The sequence below is a fragment of the Agelaius tricolor genome, unplaced genomic scaffold, assembly GCF_023055355.1.
Source record: "Agelaius tricolor isolate 1412-34295 unplaced genomic scaffold, bAgeTri1.0.p SCAF_2, whole genome shotgun sequence".
Lineage (NCBI taxonomy): Eukaryota > Metazoa > Chordata > Aves > Passeriformes > Icteridae > Agelaius > Agelaius tricolor.
Window position 1 is genome coordinate 61,066,714 of NW_027269262.1, and position 22,757 is coordinate 61,089,470.

General features: G+C 43.7%; 1 protein-coding gene across 1 annotated transcript; it reads left to right on the forward strand.

Moving 5' to 3' along the window:
* The first annotated feature begins 1,976 nt into the window (after positions 1-1,976).
* On the forward strand, positions 1,977-22,260 carry VXN (vexin). Its single transcript, XM_071420397.1, has 6 exons — positions 1,977-2,305; positions 5,240-5,295; positions 11,777-11,906; positions 15,778-15,839; positions 17,486-17,571; positions 19,228-22,260. The coding sequence occupies exons 1-6, from the start codon at positions 2,242-2,244 to the stop codon at positions 19,412-19,414; spliced, it is 585 nt and encodes a 194-aa protein (XP_071276498.1). The 5' UTR covers positions 1,977-2,241; the 3' UTR covers positions 19,415-22,260.
* Positions 22,261-22,757: the final 497 nt, after the last annotated feature.

Here is a 22,757-nt window from a genome sequence, read left to right on the forward strand (position 1 = left end):
CAGATATAATTACACTTATTTCATAGCTAATCCCAACATTGGACATTTGCCCAAAATATCTCCCACAGAGGTAGAAAAAAGTAGCCCAATATGTGCAGGTCTTCTCTTGAAGCCACATTAAGATTTCATACAAAACCCTGAGCATTCATAGTGCTCAACTGCTCTGCAAGATCTGGACAAAATGAAGGAAACTCCTTTTCATGGACAAGGACACTCCTTTTCATTCAATCCCAGACATATTGTATCTGTCCTCCTGAGCCCTATTTTTCTGTCTGAAAGTGATGTGAGTGCCTTTCAGCAGCTCTATGTACAGTGATTTGTCCCCAGAACATCCTGTGCCTTGTAAAGGTGTGTCCAAGTCCTACCTGCCTTGTGAATGCCAGCTGGTGACCAGCTCTAGAGTCTCACTTCAGTCTCCACATCCCACCAATCCTCAAAGGATGAAGAATCCAATTCTTGTTCTAATGTTAAACCCCATCTATGATTTTAAAATATCTGTAGGTCATACCTAGAATTTGGGAAACAATGACTTATGTCCAAAAGTGCCTGTCTTCTCATCGGACTCTGACTATCTGAAGGTGAAATAAAGGGTGGGTTAGATTTGTTATAGCTTTTTTTTTTTTTAATGGACTATTCAGTGTTGGTCTTCATTATTTTTTTTTATCCTTTTGAAAGCTTTTAGAGCCTCCTGCATAACCGCCTCTGCCCCATTCAGTGCTGAATGGACGGTGCGCTGATCTTTTTCTCGGTGGGTAATGGATTTGGGTTGATTGCTTGACACGGGGACAATAGGGGGGTAAACAATTGCCTCGCACCCGTGCAGCTCCCCATCTGTTGAGTGCCTGCGCCTTCAGAGGCAGCCGGGCGGGCACAGATGAATGCGCCAGCCCAGCCTGATGTTAATGACATCAGTCATACAAGCAGAACATGTGGCGCAATAAATCAAAAACTAATTGAACTTTTGGTTGATTATATTGCCGTCCCACTGCCTGCTTCGAGCACGGCACGGTTTCCTGGGACAATGCCCCCAGCCCTGCAAAGGCTTTGCTGCCCCTGGACAGCAGGAGCCTGCCCTGGGAGGTGACAAGTGACAGCAGCTTCTCTTCGCTCGCTGCTCTCTTGAAACAGCGACACCTTCCACTCAACCAAAAGGCTTCCAGGCTCAGGGTGTCTATCTGACCAATATTTATTATTTCCAATAAGAAACGTTCATCAATATGACAGTGACATCCCATGTTCACTGGCACTTTCCATCTGGGACTGTTGGTGGCAGACATCTATAGGAGAAGACAGCACTTGTTTTTGTGCTAATTAGACATACACGTGGTAGTAATGAAGGCTATTCATTAGACTGATATAATTTAATATCATTATTCACACTTGAAAGTGCTCCAACTACATCAGTTGTTGGAGCCTGCAAGCCAAAATTTTCTGTCTTGGGTGTCCATGGCAGCATTGAGTCACCAGAAGTTGAGGGGGCTGATATTTATAGAGGTGGAAAGGAACAATTTCTGATGAGAGTATTAAGAAATTAAAAGCTTTGGCAAGAAGACACTTTATTGAAATGCATAAATATGGGATTAGACCCCAGAGCCATCAAGTCAGGAACCCATCCATGACTGAGCCACCTTTCCTCCCCTTGCAACCACAGATGTGCAGGGGACATGGAGATCTATGCACATCTGCCTTTCTTAGGCATCTGCTTTTGAAATTTTACTTTGAAAAACACAAGATTTCAGTATTTGTTTATGAAATTAAAAGGTAAAGCATAAAGCACAAAATGCTTTTCTTAATATACTAGAGTCATCTTCTCATTATGTGTAAGGAGCAAATTTTTATGGTAAATGTGTTAAAGTACACATTTAACCCAACTTATTTCAAATATCTTTGCAGTACTTCTGTGAACATTTGCCAATAGGTTAGAGTTTAATTATTAGCTATTTATTGCAGAGGATTCTCTACACTGGTAAAAGCAAATGTAAAATAAAATGCTCCTATCTGAGTAGAGGCTTAAGCAAGAGCTAAATTAAATCTTTGTGTTAATATTATTCATAGAAAGGCAGATGGGAGCAGAAAATGTTGCAATGAAGAATATGGAATGAGATGAGATCACAGCATCAGTCTGTCCTTTGTAGATCTGGACAATGATCACAGAGCCAGATTGGATTAGTGAAACCTATTTACCAGAAGTTCAGAGCGGTTGCATGAAGCTGAAAGGCAGTCAGTAGGGAGAGGTGGAAAATGCACCAGATTTACAGCTGCAGCGATGAAAATTTAGAAGTTTTCACTGTGATTTCTTCCAAATGTGAGTACATCCAAATCTAACAACGGCTGTGGTGTTGTCTTTTAGAGGGGTGGGATGTTTAGCAACGGGGAAATATTTGAAGGGAGCAGCTCATCTGCTCTGCTGTGCCGCGCTCTGCCTGCAGCCCAGCCCTTGCTGCTGCTTTCTCGACCTAATCCCTGCAGGTGCTTCAATATTGTGGCTCTGTAAAATCTTTACTCTGGCAAAATTGGGAGCTCTGGAATCGGTGTTGCTGTACCTATGAGGTAACTGCTAAAGTGACAGCTTGCAACTGTGTGGCTTTTCTGTGTAATAGAAAAGAGAATGAAGTTCTGCGAGCAGTTAGAAGTGGGTGAAGTGCATGAATGTTGAATTTAAGTCTGCTGGCTCAATAAGTGGAACATTTCCAAAGCCATGCCCTGGAAATGAATGCATGATTAACATTAATTGCTTCTAATGAAGAGTAAGAACCGGACAAAGCCCAGCCTGCATTTGATTGAACAAATTAGTTTAAACTCAATGGCTGCATATTTCAGCAACAAGAAAGCAGGGAAAAGCAGGGAAAACAAATTGTGGGGCCAGATCAGATCTTTACTTGCAAGCTGCGAGCATGAGCTCTCAGCTGCTTCATTTTGGAATATAAGTGGAAATGACAAAGTGAACCATCACTGTAATTGTATTTGCTGCCCGAAATCTGGGCAGCAAATACGTACAAACATCCTTTTGCAGGCAAATCCACATAAATCATCTGCAAGGATTCCTTCTTCTCTCCCTTCTCCAGCTCTGCAGAAATTGGTGTTTGCAGGGACAGCCTTGCAGCCCCACTGTTTGCATTGCTGCCATTGTATTCCCACCCAAGTGGGTCACTTCTGGCTACTTCTGTGATTCACCCTCCTTTCAATGCCTATTCAAGTAATTGCATGTTTGCTGGTGCTGTGATTTTCCTTTCATGCCTTGCCTTTCTTCAGCCCTGTAAACCTTTTGCCACTCATTCTGGCAGACAACAGGGGATGAGGGACTGTGGATCATATGTATTCTGAAAGTAGGCAAATTTATTACTGTTAGGCACATTTATGTGTTTTTCCTTTTGCACTAGCCTGGGTAGCAGCTATAACAGTACGAGAGCACTTGCTTCTGGTAGAAATCTCTAAAAATCTGTACTCCTTACACTGTGTGGTAAAATACTTAAAGTGCCAGAGAGACAAGAAGATAATTCCTTGCATCACTAAACTTTTCTGCACTTGAGTGTTTTGCTTAGAAGCAATTAGTTTAGTCCTCAGACAGTGAAATTCCAGAAGTAAAGGTGATGGATGCAGCTTCAAAAACAACTTACAGCGTATTCCTAGGTTTAAAAAAACCCAAACCACCTTCATTATGTTTGTCTGGCTTTCATCCCACACTCAACATGGTTTAAAATATAAAACATGTCCTGCAGGAGAAGACAGTGAGGATCCCTGAGGATATCACACTGTGCAGAGCAGACTGTAATCACACTGACAGCTTAGCACACTCCAGGTAGGCAGACAACTTCCTTGTGACAAGCTCAGTGTGGAAGTGCCCTGCACTGCAATGGGCAGCTCACAGCTCACAGGGACCCTCCCTTTTTCCTGTCCTGTTTCACTACAGCAGAGCACAGGCCAGAATTTCCTCTCCAGTGTGCTCCCCATGCTCAGGACTTACATCCTCAGTGGGGAAGTGGAGGGATGGCTGTTAGACACTCACAAGCTGTCTAGGAAGAGTGACTTTGGTCTCAGTGCCAGCTCTGCTTGTACCAGAGCCCTGGAAAGCCCAGGCACTTGTTATTGCTGCCATCTGAGGAGAGGAGTTTGGCTCCAGCAAGGAGCAGCCTTGGATGACCTCCAGCTGCTTCCACAGCTCCAAAACTCTGCACATAGTAATACACAGCAGTAATAAGCACTGCAAGTGAAATGTATGCCAACAACGTAAAGGAAAGCTCACCTGGGGAGTAGGAATCACCCATCATCCTGTGACAAACCTTCCTGGCTCCTCAAAGCCTTGGGATTATACACACAGCCTGAATAGGAAACCCCCATTCACATGCCTTGCCCCAGGGTCAGCCTTTAGAATTGGAGTTAATTCTCCACATTTGGCAGCTTTCTGCAAGCCTGTTTCTGTCACTGGTGGTTAAATCCTGTAGCTCTGGTAGCCTGAACACAAGGCAGGGTAGATATGATGAGAGGAGGAGCTGGGAGGATCACAGAGTCTTTCTGGCCAGTTTCAAGCCTAATTCAAACAACAACAGTTTAAAGAGCCTTCACTTAGTCCAGTAAAACCATCACCCAAAACCAGCTCTTTCAGTCCAGACGAAAGCTTGGCTTGTGGCCCTGGCACCCTGTGTGTCTATTGGTTAGTGGTTCTATGCTTTTGGTGTCCTTGTGGGTCTAAGAAATAAAAAGTGAGACAAAGACTTTAAGGAAATTGTCCCAAGCCAAAGAACAGAACAGGTAATTTTGAGAATTGAAAAAGAAAATATTAGGCTCAGTGCAAATGTTGTGCTTTGGACATCATGCAGTGAAAGTGAAACAATGTCATGTGGGAGCTTGAGCTTATTGATAAAGTCTCTAACTAGATAAAATCATCATCTCCAAGTTGATGTATACACTACTCATTTCCTCCTGAAGTACTGGCAGGTGGGAGGCCAGATCAAAACTGAGAAAGGAGGAGGATTGCTCCTTCTGGAAGCCTGTGGGAGAGGTGCAGAAACTTGGGATGGGCTGTGGTCCTGTGGCCATGGATTTCTGTATTGTGCAGCCAGAGCATGGTCTCTGGGATCTCATCAAAAGGGACTTTCCAATTGTTTCAGCTGGAATCTTCCTTAAACCCTTTCTTCTCCCCCCTCTTCCCACCATGCCCACCATGAATTCTTACAGAGGACTTTGGGGGGCACATGTGCATCTCCACAGCATCCTGACCATGTTCTGTTCTTCTTTGCAGCATGTAGTCCTGCCCGAAGACGAGCCAAAGCTTCACAGCACATCCTTGCAAAGAGCGTAAGAAAAATCTCCTTTCCTCTCCCTATTTTATTTTTTTCACATTCTAGTTGGCTATCCATACCCTCAAAAGTGCTGTGGGTAAATGGGAAGCAGATCTTCCAGGGTAAAGAAGTGCATCCATGTCTGATGCAGGGAGTGGGGTGGGAAACAGAAGGGGGAGTTCCTGTAAAGCTGCAGTTTATTTACAGAAGGGCTTTGAAAAAAAATACCAAAAAACAAACAAACAAAACCAGCAAAAACCAAACAAACAAAAAAACAACTCAAAAAAGGCCTTGCCATGCAGAGCCAGTCAAAATGAACATAGTGGCTTACTAACACTGGCCATCTGAGGGAATCACAGACTTCATTATTGTCCACAGAGCCTTCACAGTAAGCCCAGAGACACCTGCAGGAATGAAAAGTAAGCAAATCACACCAAATCATAGCAGTGTTAATCAAGTAGTAATAATAATAATATTCATGTTTGTCCCCTGGTCCCAGCAGTTCTTGCCTGCCCTTGCCTCAGCCTCGGTGCAGAGGGCACAGAGGAACCCCCCATATTAAAATAACTGAGCATTTTTCATGCTCTGAGTAAATGTCTTGCAAGTTCAGCTGCTTTCACACATGGGTGTGAGGTTTCTTGTCTTCAGAGACAGTTTTCACTCCTGAAATCCACTTGACCCATTCACAACCCCTTGCACAATCCTTTTAGCTGATCTGCAGGAATGACAGTCTCTTCTGCATATCAAAGCACTTCTTACAAGTTTGAGACTCTTCTGCCAAAGCATTTCTTCTCACCACAGACCTGTCTCTTATCTAGCACTTTGCTGAAGTATTTTGCTCCATGACCTTCCCTTTTTCCATGCCCTTTCCTGCTTCCCAGATCCATCCTCATTTTCCAAGAGCCTTTTCTTTGTATTCCTGATTCCCTGATCTCCCCACAGAACTGTAGGTCCTCCTGCTTACCACACTTACCTGTGCACTGGAAAAAAACCTCACATTCACTCCCACCCTTTCTTTTGGTTATCAAAGCAGATCACAGGATCCCAGTGCATCACAGGACACCTGAAGTGGTCCCCAGGAAGAGTCAGAAACATGTCTGTCATTTTTTGGGTAAAAACTCTGCATGTGTATATTTTCCCAAACTGTGACAGTCTTGGTTTGGTTGGTCTTGTCCCATAGCTCAGGCTGAGATTTCAAAATTACTCTTCATTCCAAAAGAAAGATGAGTCAGACTGCTGGAGTGTTACTCAAAATAAGCCATTTTGAGATACTCCACTTTCATTTGTTAAACCTTTGGTATGTTTTGTTTTCCATGCCATATAAAAAGAGGTAAGTCCAAACCAAAAGTGAACAATTCTGAATTGATGAAATAAAATACTTGGATAATTTACCCTTTTTTTTTGGACAATATTTCTCATAGAACTATTCAGCTGAAAAAATTCAGCTGGTTTACATCAAAATCAAAGGAAGTTCTATGCCTGTTATCTTGTCCCAAATCTCAGAAGACAGTTGTTTCTACTAAATGGAAGCACCTAATATTTAATTTGGATTGGATCAGCTGCTGTGGCAGCACTGTACTCATAAAAGCCTAAGAAAATAAGATAAGAAAGTCCCTGTTTTGTTGGTATATTTTAAGAGGATTGGGGTTTTTTTCCCTTTGGGGCTTTCCTGACCCCAATTAAGGATGTCCTTTGATTGGCTCTTAGTCATGATGCAGGCAGCATCATATTAGCAGTGGGAACACCAAGCCTGAGGAATGGTCTGCAGCTCCAGCTACAAAAACAAGGATGGCTCTCAAACCAAAGTGTTTGACTGAGCACAGCCAACTCTTAGACATTCCCCTTCCCCAGTGGGATGCAGCTGCTAGCAGCTGGTAAGCAAGCATTGAAGGAAATTGCACGTACTGGAATAGACGTGCTTGTGAGGAAGCCGTGATTGCCAATTTCTGGACCCACAGAAGAGTCGCAGAATGATTGTTTATTTTTCACTTTTACATCTGCACCTGCAGTCAGAGCTGTAGAAATGCCTCAGCTAACATGAAATCTTCTGCTCTGGTGATTGCAGTGGATGCACAACTTTAATCCTCAGCAAGGACAAAAATAGCAACCAACGTGGACATCTGCCAGACCTTTTTTTCACAGCAGAAATACTCAAGCAGTGTAGCATTAGGTGATTTAACATTCAAATTACTGACTGTGGGGGGTAGCTTCCATCGCATACAAGAATTCATCCCAAAAGCATGATAATGACTGTGGAAGGGTGACAGAAAGGAGGAAGCACCTTTTCTTTTTCAGCTGAGTGTTTCACCAATATGTATATTTGCAGTTCCTATTGCCCTACTAAGAGTTATTTCCAGTGGTAGTAGATCCTTCCCTTCTCTTCTTCTTCTAGCCCCAAAATCCCCTGGGTAGAACTGTCTGGACACCAGTACCTGTCTACTTTGCAAGAAAGTAGAAAATACCCCTGTGCATGCTAGAGCTGCCACATTAAAAATCAGCTCAGCATTAGGCCATCAAAATAACTTAACTCTACAAATCTGGAATTTTCTCCACTAACAAGCACATTGTTGTTCAGACTCTAACTTTCAAAGTTTTATCCAAAGCCAGGTATTTAATTCTCACCTTTTCTGGATGGTTGTTGGTTGGCAGTGGGATTTTAAGTCCAGGATCAGGATGGTTGGAAGAGCCTCTCTGTGACTGCCCTGTGTCCTCTGTGCCCCTTCCCTCTGAACACAGCTAATTCCAGCAGGGGGTATGGCAGGCCTCAGTCCTCTCATGTGCATGGCAAAGTCCAGAAAAAGAGAGTTTGCTAGGCTCTGATTTCAGAGTCAGAGTCCTGCAAACAGACTGGTCCAGCCAAAGGATTTACAGATTCTAAAAACAGTAGGTTTTTAGAGAGCAGCTTGCTAATTCTGCATAGTTTGGCTGACTCTGCCATTTGCACAGATTTAAATTTCCTGGTATGTCTAGAAAAGAAAAGTGACTCCAAGTTGATCCTTCTGCTTTACCCTAGGTACCCTAGAGAAATGTCAGCTCCACTTTAGATCAAAACCAAGCTACAGCAGGTTTAGTTTCCTGACCTAGATAAGTCTTTACATATTACAGTAATGGGTGAGGTAGCCAAAGTCACTGTGAAATCTTGAATTAGGAGATAAGGAACTCCCAAAATGTGCTACAAACAAATGCTGCCAAAAAAATGCTGCTGGAAATATGTTCTAGATATTGCACTGTTGTCCCCAGCTGTAATGGAAAATGGCACTGTAACTTATTTATACAGGTTCTGCTGCTTTAAGGTGTTTTGGCATTACTGATATCATACGCAACAAGGAATCTCAAAAACACAGACAATGTACCTAAATAATTCTTGCTATTAATCAAGATAAAAACCCTCTTCTTTTCCCCAAACTGTGCAACACGTAGGCAGAATGTTAAGTTTCAAGTCCATGGTGGTTTACACTGATCAAATAAGCCACTTTCAGGGTCAGAGGTGACTGCAGCCAGCATCCTACTTACCAAAAATGCTCTTTCCATGACAATGCAAAACAAGTGACCGCAGCTGTCTCAGGAGCAGAGGGTTGATGACATTTTCTGTCACACACCTGCAAAGACGGAGTGCGACCAAGAGCACTGGACATTTTTCCAGAGATGGTGGGAAAAGCTGAGCTTTGTGGCATTCCTTGAAAGCTGGAAGAGCTTGGTTCACACGAGGCAGACTCCAAGGGCTGTCATTAGAGACCCCTGCCGGCCACAGTCCATCATATTAGTCCCGGGGATGGGAGTCTCCACTGGTGTGCCCGTGGTGCAGGGGGTGATGCCCTGGTGAGCAGCTTGTAAGGTTTGTGTGGTCAGGGGGTGTGTGGACACAGGAGCCTGCAGGAGCTGCTGCAGAGGGATGGGGAGGTGCTGGAGCTGCTCCAGGGGCAGCAGGGAGGGAGGGAGACAGTGCCAACGGCTTAAACAACAACAGGAGGCCTCTCACAACCAGCATCACCCCCGTTCTGAAGCATCGGAGCAATGCTGAGGCTCAGCTCTGTTGGCAGCTCCAAATTTGTGGAGCTGGGAGCCAGCGGCAGCCTCCTTTAGCATGTGCTTGTCTTCAAGGACATCAGTAGTTCCTTTAACTGAACACTGGGCATGTCTTAAGGTAGTTTTACAGCACATGGAGCATGATAGGCTGTGTGTCAAAATCTGCAGAAATAGGGGGAAACCCCTATCCAGCTGTGGATAAGGCTTTGGTTGCCTTACCTGCCTTTTCCAGAAGTATTTTTGCCAGTTGTTGCGTGTTACCTTGGTTTTTTAAGATTTTCTAAACCTTCTGATGTTAACATTCTTGTAATGAACTTTCTCACACACTTTCTGTAAATAACTCATTGTTTTGCATTCCTTTATGGAAGAAGAAAGAGTTGATAAACTGTTGGTTTAACCAGTGTCATTGGAGAGGTGTCACTGTCACCCTCCAATCCGCTGTCACTTTTAGAAAACTATAAATGTTAGAGTCAGAAAGTAAACTTCCCTTTTTTCTTCACCTTGAGAACAGCAGTGTGAGCCTGTGTTCTTTCATGTCCTAATGTGACAGTTGGGCAGTTTCTGCTCCTCATCCTACTAGTCAGTAGGATTCAGGTAATGTAGGCTTGTCCAGACTCCTGAGGGTACATGGAGACAAAAGAATTAAAAGTGGTTAGATTGGGATTTTTCTTCTTTCCTGTTTTGGAAAACATGGGTTTGCATATGTTGTTAAGTCTGTGTAAAAAATCATATACACAGAACATTGCAGATTATTGGCAAATTGAATTAAAACATAATTAGAGGAAATGAACAATTTAGTGTGAGGGGACATGCTTGAATAGGTTCTTGTTTTTATCCTGAGTGTGTGTTAGAAGGCAGAGCAATAGACAGAATTAAGGCTATTTCTATGTCAATACTGAGCTGCCAGTTTTTGGTCTCAGTCTTGAGGCAAAATAACTATATTTATATCTAAAACACGTAGACAGCAGCTGCCAGTCATCAGCTAGATGCAACTAACTGCTTTTCTCATGGGCTTCCAACATAAGTTAGTCTAATAGGAAATAGTCTGAATAGTTGCCACATGTCTTGTTTCCTGGCTGGTTTGGATCTTCACCCTCATTAAGTGGCTCTCTGTATGACAGCAGCAAGTCTTTAGGGAAGACTAAAAAAAACAACAAAGTATGAAACACTCTGTCCCTGCTGTTGGAACTTTGATCTTCTTGAGAAAACTCTTTCCAGACCATCCAGGAACCAGTCCTGACCAATCCACTTTTTTGAGGTGTATCCCTGTTTTTCCAAACTCACATTAGCTCTGGCATCCCCAGCTGCCTGTGGCAGGACAGTGAGTGCCATGGCTTAGTCATAACTGGTTAGAAAAGAGCTTGATTTTGTTCATGCTTGTTTTCAGGGACTGTGGGAGATGGAGGGAGTGGGGGGTGATCCGCAAAGTTGCAGCTGTCAGTGAGTTTTGTCTGTGTGAGCCAATGTTTGTGAAAATTAATCTCTAGCAGCACAATTCCCCTCTGCCTCATAGTCTCTGTAGTTTTTAATCAGGTACAATATGTAAGTAAGTTCAAAAGACAGGAGAGACCATAAGGAAACAACATTTGTAGCTCGCATGGCATAAGTTTGACTGGTTGCCCAAGATGTGATGCAATAATAAATCTGGGCTCTATCAGAGGCAAATCCTATTCAGTAGAGCTTGGAGAAGAGCACATTTCAGCCTCCTGAGGAGAGTACAGAAAGGTACAACTAAGTAGCTGGGTCCCAGAAAGACCCAGCAGGATTTTCCCATACTTCTGTACACAGCACAGAAGCTGGAGCCAAACAAAATCCCACAAATCCCACAGTCCCCACCTGACAAAATCCCCTTTGGATGACAGCAAAGCAGCAAGAAGAACAAGCAGCCTTTCAGCTCCCCCATGACCTTGAGAGAGCACCTGTTAGGAAAATTAATCCACAAACACCAGAGGTTTATGGCCAAAAAAGAGACAGAAGAGTCCTTTCTGGCTTTATTCGAATAAAGGGAGAGGCCATGGGGCATTCCCCTGGGATCTCTCCAATTTTTGGAGGACACAGCCTCCCTTTTTATCCTAATTTCCCAGCTCTGTTTCCCTTCTCTCTTTCCCCATTGGCTGAGGTACTTGAGAGGTACAGACTCCCCGATACACCTCATACCAGAGATTTCCTTCTACTGTATAACCCTCCCTTTTAATTTTTAATTGATATGGAATTTAGGGGGTTTTTCTTCCCCATTGTTTCTTTCATCTCTCAATGTCTAATTTCATTTATCAGCAAACCTAAAGTTCATTCGTAAAAAGCAAATATCTTTTTCCATTCATCAATCAGTGGAATCCTTCTCATTGTTTCTTTTATCTCCCAGTGCTAGTTTTATCCACCAGCCCAGCTCATTTGTAAAGCCAAATCTGCCATTCCTGTCACACCTGATCCCCGGGGCCAGGTGTGACGGGGTGTTTGCCTGTCCCCTGCAGGTGGTGGCCCTCTCGGAGCGCCGGCCCCAGCAGGGTGAGCATCTCCTGCGTGTGCTGTACGAGGAGGAGGCGCGGGGCAGCCCCGGGCAGCGCAGAACCGGCCCCAGCAAAGGCACTGCCCAGCACCCTGGTGAGTCCACAAATGCTGTATGGCACTAAACAGTTTACCTAGCTGTTGTTTTGCACTTGGTGATTGAAGGTTTGCACTGAGTAGTCTTTATAGCACAATGAATAGTTTATGTTGCATCACATGGTTTGTTATTCCACTCTGCCATTGCATGGTTTTTCCCTCACTCCCTGTTGTCATCTTATTACAGGGGTTCCATACTGTTATCTCCTTATTGCAAAAGTTTCACACCTTCTTGGTGTTTTCTCATGGGCATCTCCTCAGAGCACTGACCCTTTCTTCTTCACAAAGCAGCCAACTGACTCCAGTTCCCCACTCACCCAGCCACCCCACTCTTTTATAGCACTCTTCTTCTCATTGGCTACAGCTGTGGCCTGTTAAAGTCAGGCCTATTCCTAATCTTTGATAATTGGCCCAGCTGCAACTCCTTAGGGGTAAGATTACTTTCTACACTATCTTTATTTTCTTATATTCTATCCCACTACAACCCCAGTACCCCTGGCAGTGGTGGTGGTGTCTCCCTGGTCAGTCCCTCCCCTCGCCCCTCCTTACTTGTATCCCACTGGATGTGGTCCTCTTCCTCCACCCCCCACTCCCTGGGTATAAAAGTCCCCCACAAGAAGGGGATGGTCTCCTTCCCACCTTGGAAATAAACATGGGACGTTGGTCCCCACAGGGAGAAGAGCCCTTCTGGTCTTTTGCCTTTGTCCATGTAAGATTGTGTGGGCTGGGGTTCATAGCTAGCCAGACTGGACCCAAACAGCCCATCCAGACATGGACTCTTGAGGCTGGCCAGAACCAGAACCAAAGCCCTTCGTTCCTCCCTGGCTCCAGAATGTTTTTGGATATCACAGTCTGCCGCTTGCGCAGAGAAGCAGGCTCTTTATCGTGTACCTGGAGGATAATTCCGTGCTGATGTGAAAAATGCCAATCACTCATTTTTAAAATTTTAAAAGTTGAATAGTAATAAAATGGTTATAAAGATAGGAATTTAATTAGAGTAATAAACATTTGGACAATTAGGATTTAGAACAACACGAGACAATAAAAACAAAGAGTTACGGACAGTCCAGGTACCTCTTTCTGGGTAAAATAAGCCCGAAAAAGGACACACATTAACAGAGGATTAACCCTTAAAAGCAATAGCCTGTTGCATATTCAAACACCTCATACATGATGCATAAATTCCATTCAAACAAAGGATTCTGTCTGGTGAGCGTCAACTTCTTCCTATTAATCCTAATGGCATCCTCAGGGCTAAGCAAGGTGGGAAGAAGTTCATTTCTTCTGATAATGGAGCAATTAATTCATTTTCTCTGAAAGATTTAGGTGTCCTGTGGCTGCTATCTCAATGTGAGTTCTCTCTTTAAAAAAAGTATCTTACATAGCATAGTTTCTATTTTAACATTATGTTATAACCTAAAAGTATATTTAACACACTACTTAAGAAAATTAATACAGCATAACTTTCTAACATAACACATATAGCATTCATTTTAATATTTGCAAAAAGCCAATCATAAAATACACATTTTTCACACTTAAAATATCCAGTGGAATTAATGAGATAATGACCATGGCATTGCTCAATTTATTCAGAATCATAAACAATTCAGAGTCGTAACAGTCCCTGACAATGTTTTAGAGATGATAAATTTTGAATTACTGAGTTTGCCTGAGTCATCTTATTATAGAAGATTCAGTTGCTTTGGATCAGCTAGAAGGTAATCATCAGGGATGGATTTTCAGATGCTGGATGTCAGCCACAGACCTGATTTTTTGGCAACCAAAGCTTGTTCAGCATATTTGTGAGAAACCGTGAAGGAAAAATAGAGCTTGCCAATACAAAACCAAGGAGATGAGTAAACACAAACAGAGTGGCCGTTCAGCTCCTCCAACACTGGTGTGTTATGTTTGGAGAACTGAAGCTGGAGCAGGGCTGTGCAGTTTCATATAGGATGGCCTTCTATCCAAAACCACATCTTTTGCTCTGCTATGAAAAATCACCAAGATGCAGTCAAGTTGTAGTTCTTTAAAGACCTCCCACAAGGCATGTTTTTCCAAGATAAATTGGACATTTGGGTGTTAAAATGCGCTAAATCTCTAAAGTAGGTCCACAAAGGTGCATGTTCCTCACATCCCTGGTCTGCAACCACACTGCACATAAGCCATCCCATTAAGAAACAAACCAGACAAGAGTGGGGCCTGGGAAACTGGAAAGGAAGAAACTAAGCCTGGGACCATAGGAAAGGACCTCAAAAAGATCTCATGACCAGAGCCAAGATGTGGATGAAAAAAGAACAGGAGCTTCAGGACTAGAGCAGGGACAGGAGGAGTGGCTGGGACTGGCTCAGGGTAAAGGATGGCAGAGAGGCAGAAAGGAGGGACTGCTGGTCTCTGCTGTTAGGGGAGATGAGAGTGAAGGATGACACATAGATGCAAGCAAGAGAAAAGCTGTAGGAATCTAAAACAAGGGCAGGAAAGGAGGAAGGAGGAGGAGGAAGGTCTCATAAAGGGAGAAAGGGAAATGAGTAGGCAAAACTTAGAAATTAAGCTTAAATTAGAACCACCACCAAACAAACAAAAGAACAGAGATGAGGCCATTAGCATGTTTATTGCTACCATCAGAAATCCTGCACAAACAGCAAAGCAGAAGGACAGTCCATTCCAGCATTCTGGAAGGAATTCACATTGCATCCACCCACCACTGCCCTGAGGGCAGCAGCTACAAACCTTATGAAGCCAGGAGGACTTTCCTTTGCTTACATATTTTGCTAAAAGTTTGCAAGAGTATTTTCTGTATCTAATAAGAGGGACGGGCTGAAGGGAAGAATCAGGCAAAATAAGAGAAACAAAACCAAATAAAAAGAAAAACCATGGGCACGAGCTGAAGCACTGCTGATCCACTTGCTGGATACTGTCAGTACCTAATATGCATGATGAGAGGAGGTAATTGCATTAACTTTGACGTGAGGGGATACAGTAAGGTACCTAATGGAATTAGTGGAGGGGGGTGGAGCAGGAAGAAGGAAGCTGGTTAGGATATTTATCACAGTCAAATATTGCCCCCAGAAGGAGACAGCTCCAGTTGCTAAGTCATGCTGGAGACAGCACTGTAAGCAGCACCCTGGCTATTTCCAAATTTGCTGTTGTTATTTATATTCCATTGGTCAAAGCAGTAGAGAGGTCCATGTTCCCCCAGCCAAATAGGAGGATTTGGCCACATGAAAAAAATCTGTCATCCCTCACTCATAGATTTCCTTGGCACAGTGGGCAGGAATGTCAGTGAGCATTTATCCATGGATAAGCTATCGGATGAGCAATTACTTGAAACTGAAGGGTAACCTTCAGAGCTGAGGACAGCAGAGAGAGAGATGTCACTCAGCCACAGGCAGAAAGGTGGAAATCCCTCCCTGTGACAGGGTTGACATAGCACACATCTCTGCCCAGGTTAAAATAACTCCCCAGAGCAATACAGAAAGGAGAGAATGATCTCCTAGGCAGGACAAAGCTGCAGTGGGGGCTGAGGAGCAGCATTTGGGCTCTTTGCTTGTAGAAATATGTGAGTGTTTACAGAGGGGGAAAGGTTCCCACTTAGCTTGGTCTGCTAAGGGCAGCTTGTCGTCTCATTTGACAAGTCCAGGAGCAAGCTGAGAGACTTTCCAGAATGACTTAAGCAGCTCCACAATCACTTATAGATGACATCACAATAGATGATCACTCTGCTCTTTTGGCTATAATCAAATCTGGTGGGACTGTAACCTGTGTCTGGGCTCTGTCCATATCTGGGTTTCACTGCACAGAAGGAGGTTTTTCATAGAAGCTGTGCCAATGGAATAATTGCACCTAATATCATGTTTCTTATGCTTTACAGTAGGAATTCCTGAACAAGAGTCATCTAAATCCTATAATCACCTGTTGGATGGAAAATCTTTGGTAAGCAAACAGAGCAAGACCAAGTACCAATGCATCTTAAAACCTTGTACCCATCAGCGTGTCCCACAGTAACAGCATGTCAGTCTGCTGCAGAGCCTGCAGATTCCACAGCCCTGGTTAAAGCTTGAAACATGACTTATGCCAGAGGATCCCTTAGCTGGGAGCAGAGACTGGCACAGGACAGAGAACTGCCCCTCAGTGACCAGGAAGAGTGGTGGGATGGAAACAGGCAGGCTCCTGCTCTGGATGCTCAGCCACCTGCAAGGGCTGGGAGAAATCAGCCTCTTGTCTCTCAGGGAATTGCACAAATTGGGAAAAAAATAATTTCTCAAGTGGAACAAGCATCAAATAATTTGTTTTCTCCAGAGTGCCATCCTGACACAATAATCTCCAAAGTCAGAAACATAAATAAAGAGTTGATGGGAAAATTATCATACAAACCCCCAAAATGTGTTCTCTAATAGGCAGAAAAAATATTATGGTTAAAAATGACTCACCTTTACTAAAATGTTCTCCCTCCCTTCTTTGTCTTACAGAGCCCCGCTAATTTTCATAGCCTTTACATTTAATAATACATTTTTTTTTCAAAGAAAAAAAATATTTTGAATATTTTCTGGCCAACACTAGACCATGCTGTTGAAACTTTATGGTTTCAGAGGCTCTTTTGGATGGCTGAAGCACGCTTGCTTGCTGATAACTGGGCTACACTTAAGAAAAATGACAGTACAATACTTAAAGATGGTTAAAACTAATGTTATTCAGTGTAATGAATACAATTGAACCTACTAATAATTAACTTAATTAAATTTCAAAGGATGCTTGAAATACTGATTTCAAACATCTCTAAGTCTTAGGATACTTGAAAAACACATTTAAATGTACCCAGTCTCAGATTAATCCTAGCAGTAGTAGCCCTAGAAAGCTTAAGACCAGTTATGGTAGCAACAATTATATGAACTTTTTTTTCAGAGTTGCCAGTAAACTCAATAAGTATGCTTATCGCCTGAAATAATGAGATCACCTCACAATTTGACTTTTTTTTTTATTTCTGGGCAACTCACACTTAAACTTGCTGTCTTGGAGGATATGCTGTTCTCAGAGACTCAGCTCTGGAGGGCAATTTATGGTCAAGTCAGACAAGGAGGAAGTGGATGATTCAGCACTTTTGGGGCCATGGCAGAACTGGAGCATAACCAGGGTGCCCCCACACCACAGAGCAGCTCACAACAAAACAGGGAAACTCCTCTGAATGCTGAAGGAGCTGTGATGGCTGAGACATCAGCTTCCCAGGCAGCCCTGGAGGTGGGGAGCAGCAAGAGGCAGGCTGCTCACTCTGCACCAAACCTCACTGCCTCACGAAGCTAAACACAAAAACTAGGGAATAAAAAGCTCTGAAGTGCCCCTTCTTGGATGGGAGGTGTAGCTGTGGCTCACTCAAGTCCTGTGCTGAGCTCAGTGAGAATATTCACGTGAGCAACTGGTGATTGTGTGGGTGAGAGTTGGGCCGTCAAATCCTTAACCTGCTTTCTCTTGTTAAGAGACTTACAGCATTTACTGATTTTCTTAAAACAGCCTCTTTCCTCAGATGAACTGCTGTCCCCACTCATCAGTGGCATTTCCTAATGATGTGCTCTATCCTCCCCCAGATTCCTCCATCTCCAGTTGCCCATATCACGGTGAAAGCTGTGGCTGTCACGGGCTCGCCCACACGCGACCGCGCTTCTACAGAAGAGTAAGTGCCTTCTGTTGGGAAAATTAATCCACAAACACCAGAGGTTTATGGCCAAAAAGGAGACAGAAGAGTCCTTTTACTTTATTAGAATAAAGGGAGAGGCCATGGGGCATTCCCCTGGGATCTCTCCAATTTTTGGAGGACACAGCCTCCCTTTTTATCCCAATTTCCCAGCTCTGTTTCCCTTCTCTCTTTCCCCATTAGCTGAGGTATTGAGAGGTACAGACACCTCATATCAGAGATTTTCTTCTAATGTATATCTTTTAATTTTTAATTCATATGGAATTTAGGGGTTTTTCTTCCCCATTGTTACTTTCATCTTTCAATGTCTAATTTTGTTTATCAGAAAACCTAAAATTCATTTGTAAAAGCAAATATATTTTTCCATTCATCAATCAACGGAATCCTTCCCAACGTTTCTTTTATCTCCCAGTGCTAGTTTTATCTACCAGCAAACCCACAGCTTGTGTGTGAAGACAAATCTGCCATTCCTCTCACTTCCCACCCTCCAGACATGCCTCTTGCTTCCCAAAGGCAGGGACAGATTGCTAAAAGTTATGCAGATTTTATTAACAGCCATGGCCATTTATACAGCTATCTCAGTGCCCATTACAGCTCTACTTTATCACTGGGAAAAAAATCATCATAATTCAAAATAAAAGTATTTTCCCCCTAAGAAGTCTGTAATATTTACACTAAAATGTGATTAGAAAATGTAATTAATTGAAGAAAAAAATTTATGTCACAAAGTCTAATTAAGGAACAGCTTGATCATAGTACAAATGCACTCATCACCAGGCAGTTAACCCAGACATGGATCTGGGTGGGATTTGAGATGCCACTGTTGTCACCTGAGGGACAGTAACTAGTTCATTGTCACAGTGTCCTTGCACTCCATTCACAGAGATGGCAGTTCTAATGGAGCTCATCACTGCCATGTGGTCCCTGGGGCTTTGGTGGAATGGCCCAGCTCTCTCCTCGGGCAATCTCTCCACTCCTTTTTGGGTGGCAACTGCTAGAGAGGATGCACTTGGAGTGGTCCCACTTGTAGCCTGTCCCCTTGTGTCAGTGTCCCCTCTGACAGTGAGGGAACAAGGGCACCAAGCTGAGTGTGGCAGCTGCAGTATCCCAGCCCCCCGACCCACAGAGCCCCTGCTCATTCCAGACCTGCTGGTCCCAGGGATGGGCCAGGCATGGGCACACCTTTGCAGCCAGGCACAGGTATTGTCATTCTAGTGCAAGAGTTCTATTGTCGTTACATTGCAAGGGTTCCATATTGCCAGAGTTTCCTACCTCCTTGACATTTCTTGTAGGTAGCTCCTCTAGGCACTGACTCTTCTTGTCCTCACAGCAGCCAACTGACTCCAGATCCCTCAACCACCCAATCCACTCTTTTATAACACTCTCCTGATTGGCTACAGCTGTGGCCTGTTAACATCAGGCCTGGTCCTAATCTTTAGTAATTAACCCAGCTGCAACTCTTTAGGGGATAAGATTACTTTCTATATTACCTTTATTTACCTATACTCTATTCCTCTACACATGGGCCCACCTTTTCAGCCAGGAGCCCTTGGTTCTGAGGGGCTGGTTGCCATAAGCAAGGGAGGAAGGGCCAGGGAGAAGCACTCTGCACACACTTTGTGTTTTATTTGTTAGCCACAGGCAGCACTGGAGGAAGACAACAGAGTATGACTTGTCCCTGCCACCAGGAGCAGAAGCTTCCCTGCCACTGACAGGAGGCAACCTGTGTGGGACACCCAGCCTCCTGAGGAAGATGTGGATGAAGCACAAGAAGAAGTCAGAGTACCTGGGGGCAACAAACAGTGCCTTTGAGGCGGACTGATAAGGCTCAGCATCCCTTGGAAAGGCAGAAGGTCCTTTAGCAGGACAAGGTGCTTTAGGATCAATGAGGGAACAGACACAGAACAGCTCATCCAGGAAAATTATATCCTTTTTTATTACTTGATGCCATTGCCTCAGAACAGTGGGAGAAAGGCTAACAAAGGTAAAAATGGTGAATATGATGCAACTCAATGGCCTTTCCTTGTTGCATTACACTAAAATCCCAGCTATGCTGCTAAATTTACCTCTTGACTCAATGCTGAGACTACTGCTGACCCACTCACCTGTGGGTCACCATTTCCCATGTCCTGTCTGAATGAGCTTGGACTTGCAACAAGAGAAGCCTACGAAGAGGTTTGTGCATTCCTGCAAGGCAGCAGACTGATTACAGAGTGCCATTAAATCCCAGGATCTGCTCGTGCACCACTGCCTGTCGTCCTTCCCCTCTCATATCATGAGATAAAAACCTCATCTTGCGATATGCTTGGCTGAATGACACATGCTAAATATCTCTTTTCCTTCAGTTTTGATGTTTCAAGGCAGGAATAAAAGATAGCAAAAATTCTAAAACAATGGGCCAGAACTGAGCAAGTTTGCAAACATATGTACCAAACTTTGCTATGTGATGAATGATTTGTGTTTCAAGTTGTCCTGCCAGATCAAACTATTAGCAACAGGATACCCTCAAGGGATACTTTTTGCTGTAGAACCTGCTTATAAGTGAAATGGTAGTCAGCAATTTACCCTCCACCCATGTGGAAAGGATATTACATTAATAAGTGCACAAAATACTAGGAGGAAGGAAAATATGTAAATCATGCAACTAAGTGACTAAGTATAAGATATTTGCATGTAAGAGACCTGTGCTTATGAATAGGTGGATTTAATGGGATTTGCTTTAAAAAATTTTCTCTCTTTTTTTCAATTTAGAAATTGCTGATTGGGTCCTCTTTAGTTTTTCTCTCAAAAAAGAATGAAACAGTTTTATAAAAAAAGTTTTTGCCACTGTTATGGACAATATTATTATTAGCCATGAGCAGTACTTGCCTTCTGTGAGTGTTCTCCTAGTTATTATAAAAAAACCACTGGTTTCCCTAAATACAGAACTTTAAATATAAAGTCAGAGGAGGCGTATCTCCTGTTGTTTGTAGTAGTGATGACCTCTGATCTAACCGCCCATGCACCGAGGCGTAAATTAAAAATAAAGGTCTGACTCTGTGACAGCAGCAGGGGGAAGGAGCTCCCATCTGCACCTTACCTGCCTGCAGCCAGTGCAGTGAAATGCACTGAGATCCATCACAGGCAAGGCCATGGTAGTGAGGGGCAGCTGGCCCTGGTCAGGGTCACCACCTCAGGAGTACCAAGGCACCACCTGGGTGGGAGGGAAAGACAGCCAGGACTTGTGGCTTTGGCTGGAGCTGGACACAGGAGAGGTTTGCAGCTTGACAGCCTGAGCGACCAAAGTTCATGGAATGGGAAAACAAATGGAGCAGGCCAGTAGCTTTACAGAGCATATGGTCCTGATGGCTGCAAGGAGGGCAACAGCAAAAACTTATTGAGGGCTGGACACGGTGGGAGTGGTAGTAGGATGGGGATGGAAGTTCTTACTTAAAAAGGTACTGTGGCTTTTCATACTGCTAGAGCCAAGTCAGTCCAGAGTGTGCCAAGGAGAGAGACCTTCATGAAATACCTCTGCTAGCCCTCCCGTTCAGCTCTCTGTCACTGCTCCCGTCACAGGCTCCTCCAGCAGAGCTGCTCAACTGGCCAGAGGAAAACTTTGCACCTCAAAACCACACAGACTCTCCCTCCTCATTAGCAAAGGTGAAAGTCCTTCTCTGGCCCAGCAGCCTAAGACAGGGATGATCTGCTCTCCAGCTTTTATTTCTTGCTCCTGGCAAAGAAGGAGAACAGAATTCCTTGTGAACCACGTGCTGGCAGTGGTGACCCAGTGCTGACCATGTGTTCTCTGCCCTGGCATGGGAGAGCAATGCTGACACCCACTGAAGGCTCTCACCTGAACAGGTCCCTGTGAGACAGGGGCCCACCTCACCTTCCAATTAGAGCCTGGCACACCGATCCTGTGCAAAAGTCTGAGCACCCCTGACCCTGCCAACATCAACTGAGCCAAGCTGGAGCCATGGTCAAGAGTTTCCTGAAACACTTTTTACAAATATCACTAACCACACTTCAGCCCCCTCCCCAGCCCACAGAACTCCTGCCAGAAATCCATATATGTATTTTTGCACACATAGGTAAACCTAGTAAATTCAGTGGGACTGCTCCCCTGCATTGCAGTACATACATTCAAAAAATTGGGAGAAGACCAATCACTGAGTCCTTTTTTTTTTGGTCTCATTTCCTAAACAAAGGAAAAATAAGGGTGATGGACAGACACTGGGAAAAGTCCATTTACTGAATTAGGTGTAATTAAGAGAGTGAACATTTGTGGTACCTGTCCTTGTAGTTAACATGGCCCAAAAAGTACTCAAACACAGTCCAGGGCAGCAAGAGTTTTGCTTGTTGAGGAAGTTGCATTGTAGTAGTAGTAGTATTCAATTTATTAATTAATAGCTTTGAGCAGTATGAGGATGGAGGTGGAGATTATTAATATTTCTTCTTAATAATTGCTGTATTTTGACATGTGTATTTATGCTTTTCTTATTTATTTATTTATAATTTGGATCCACAAGAGAAGGAGCTATTTACAAGAAGCATATTTAATTTCCTTGTATTCCAGGAACTGCTGTGAAGATTTTTTGTATTGTAGTATTTATTTTCTTGATTTAAAACTATGTTCTATTCTTTAAAAAAAACCAAACAAACAATAAAATAAGTAGCATGTGGTTACATACAGATCTCAGAGACTTAGGAGTTTTTTGGAAGCATTTAGTGGCAAGTAAAAGAGGGAGTATGATACTGAAAAAAGGTGAATCTCTGATAGCAAAGAACATGAAGGTTGTTCTCCAGAGCCTGAAAGTGTATTTGTGAGCAGCTCCAGTGTTGTACAGGTGATAGAGCCATTTTGTTATCAGATGTGCAGAGAAAAGCCCAGGCATTGTCAGCAGCTAGAAATCAGATCCACCTTTACACACCTGACCTCAAGCACATCCCAGACACAACATTGGTGTTACATCCCTCCCTTCAAATAAGAGTGCCAAGACAGAGACTCCTGAAAGGGATTTAAGGCTCTGGTAGAGAATAAAGCCAATGGAGTTGTCAACAAAGCCACTGAACTTACCTCAAACACAACCCTGGCTTTGGAGAGCCCCTGCTGAACCACGGCCCAGCCTGAGGTGGGTGGCACAGGACCACAGGAGCCCAGCCCAGGGAAGGTGACTCAGGAC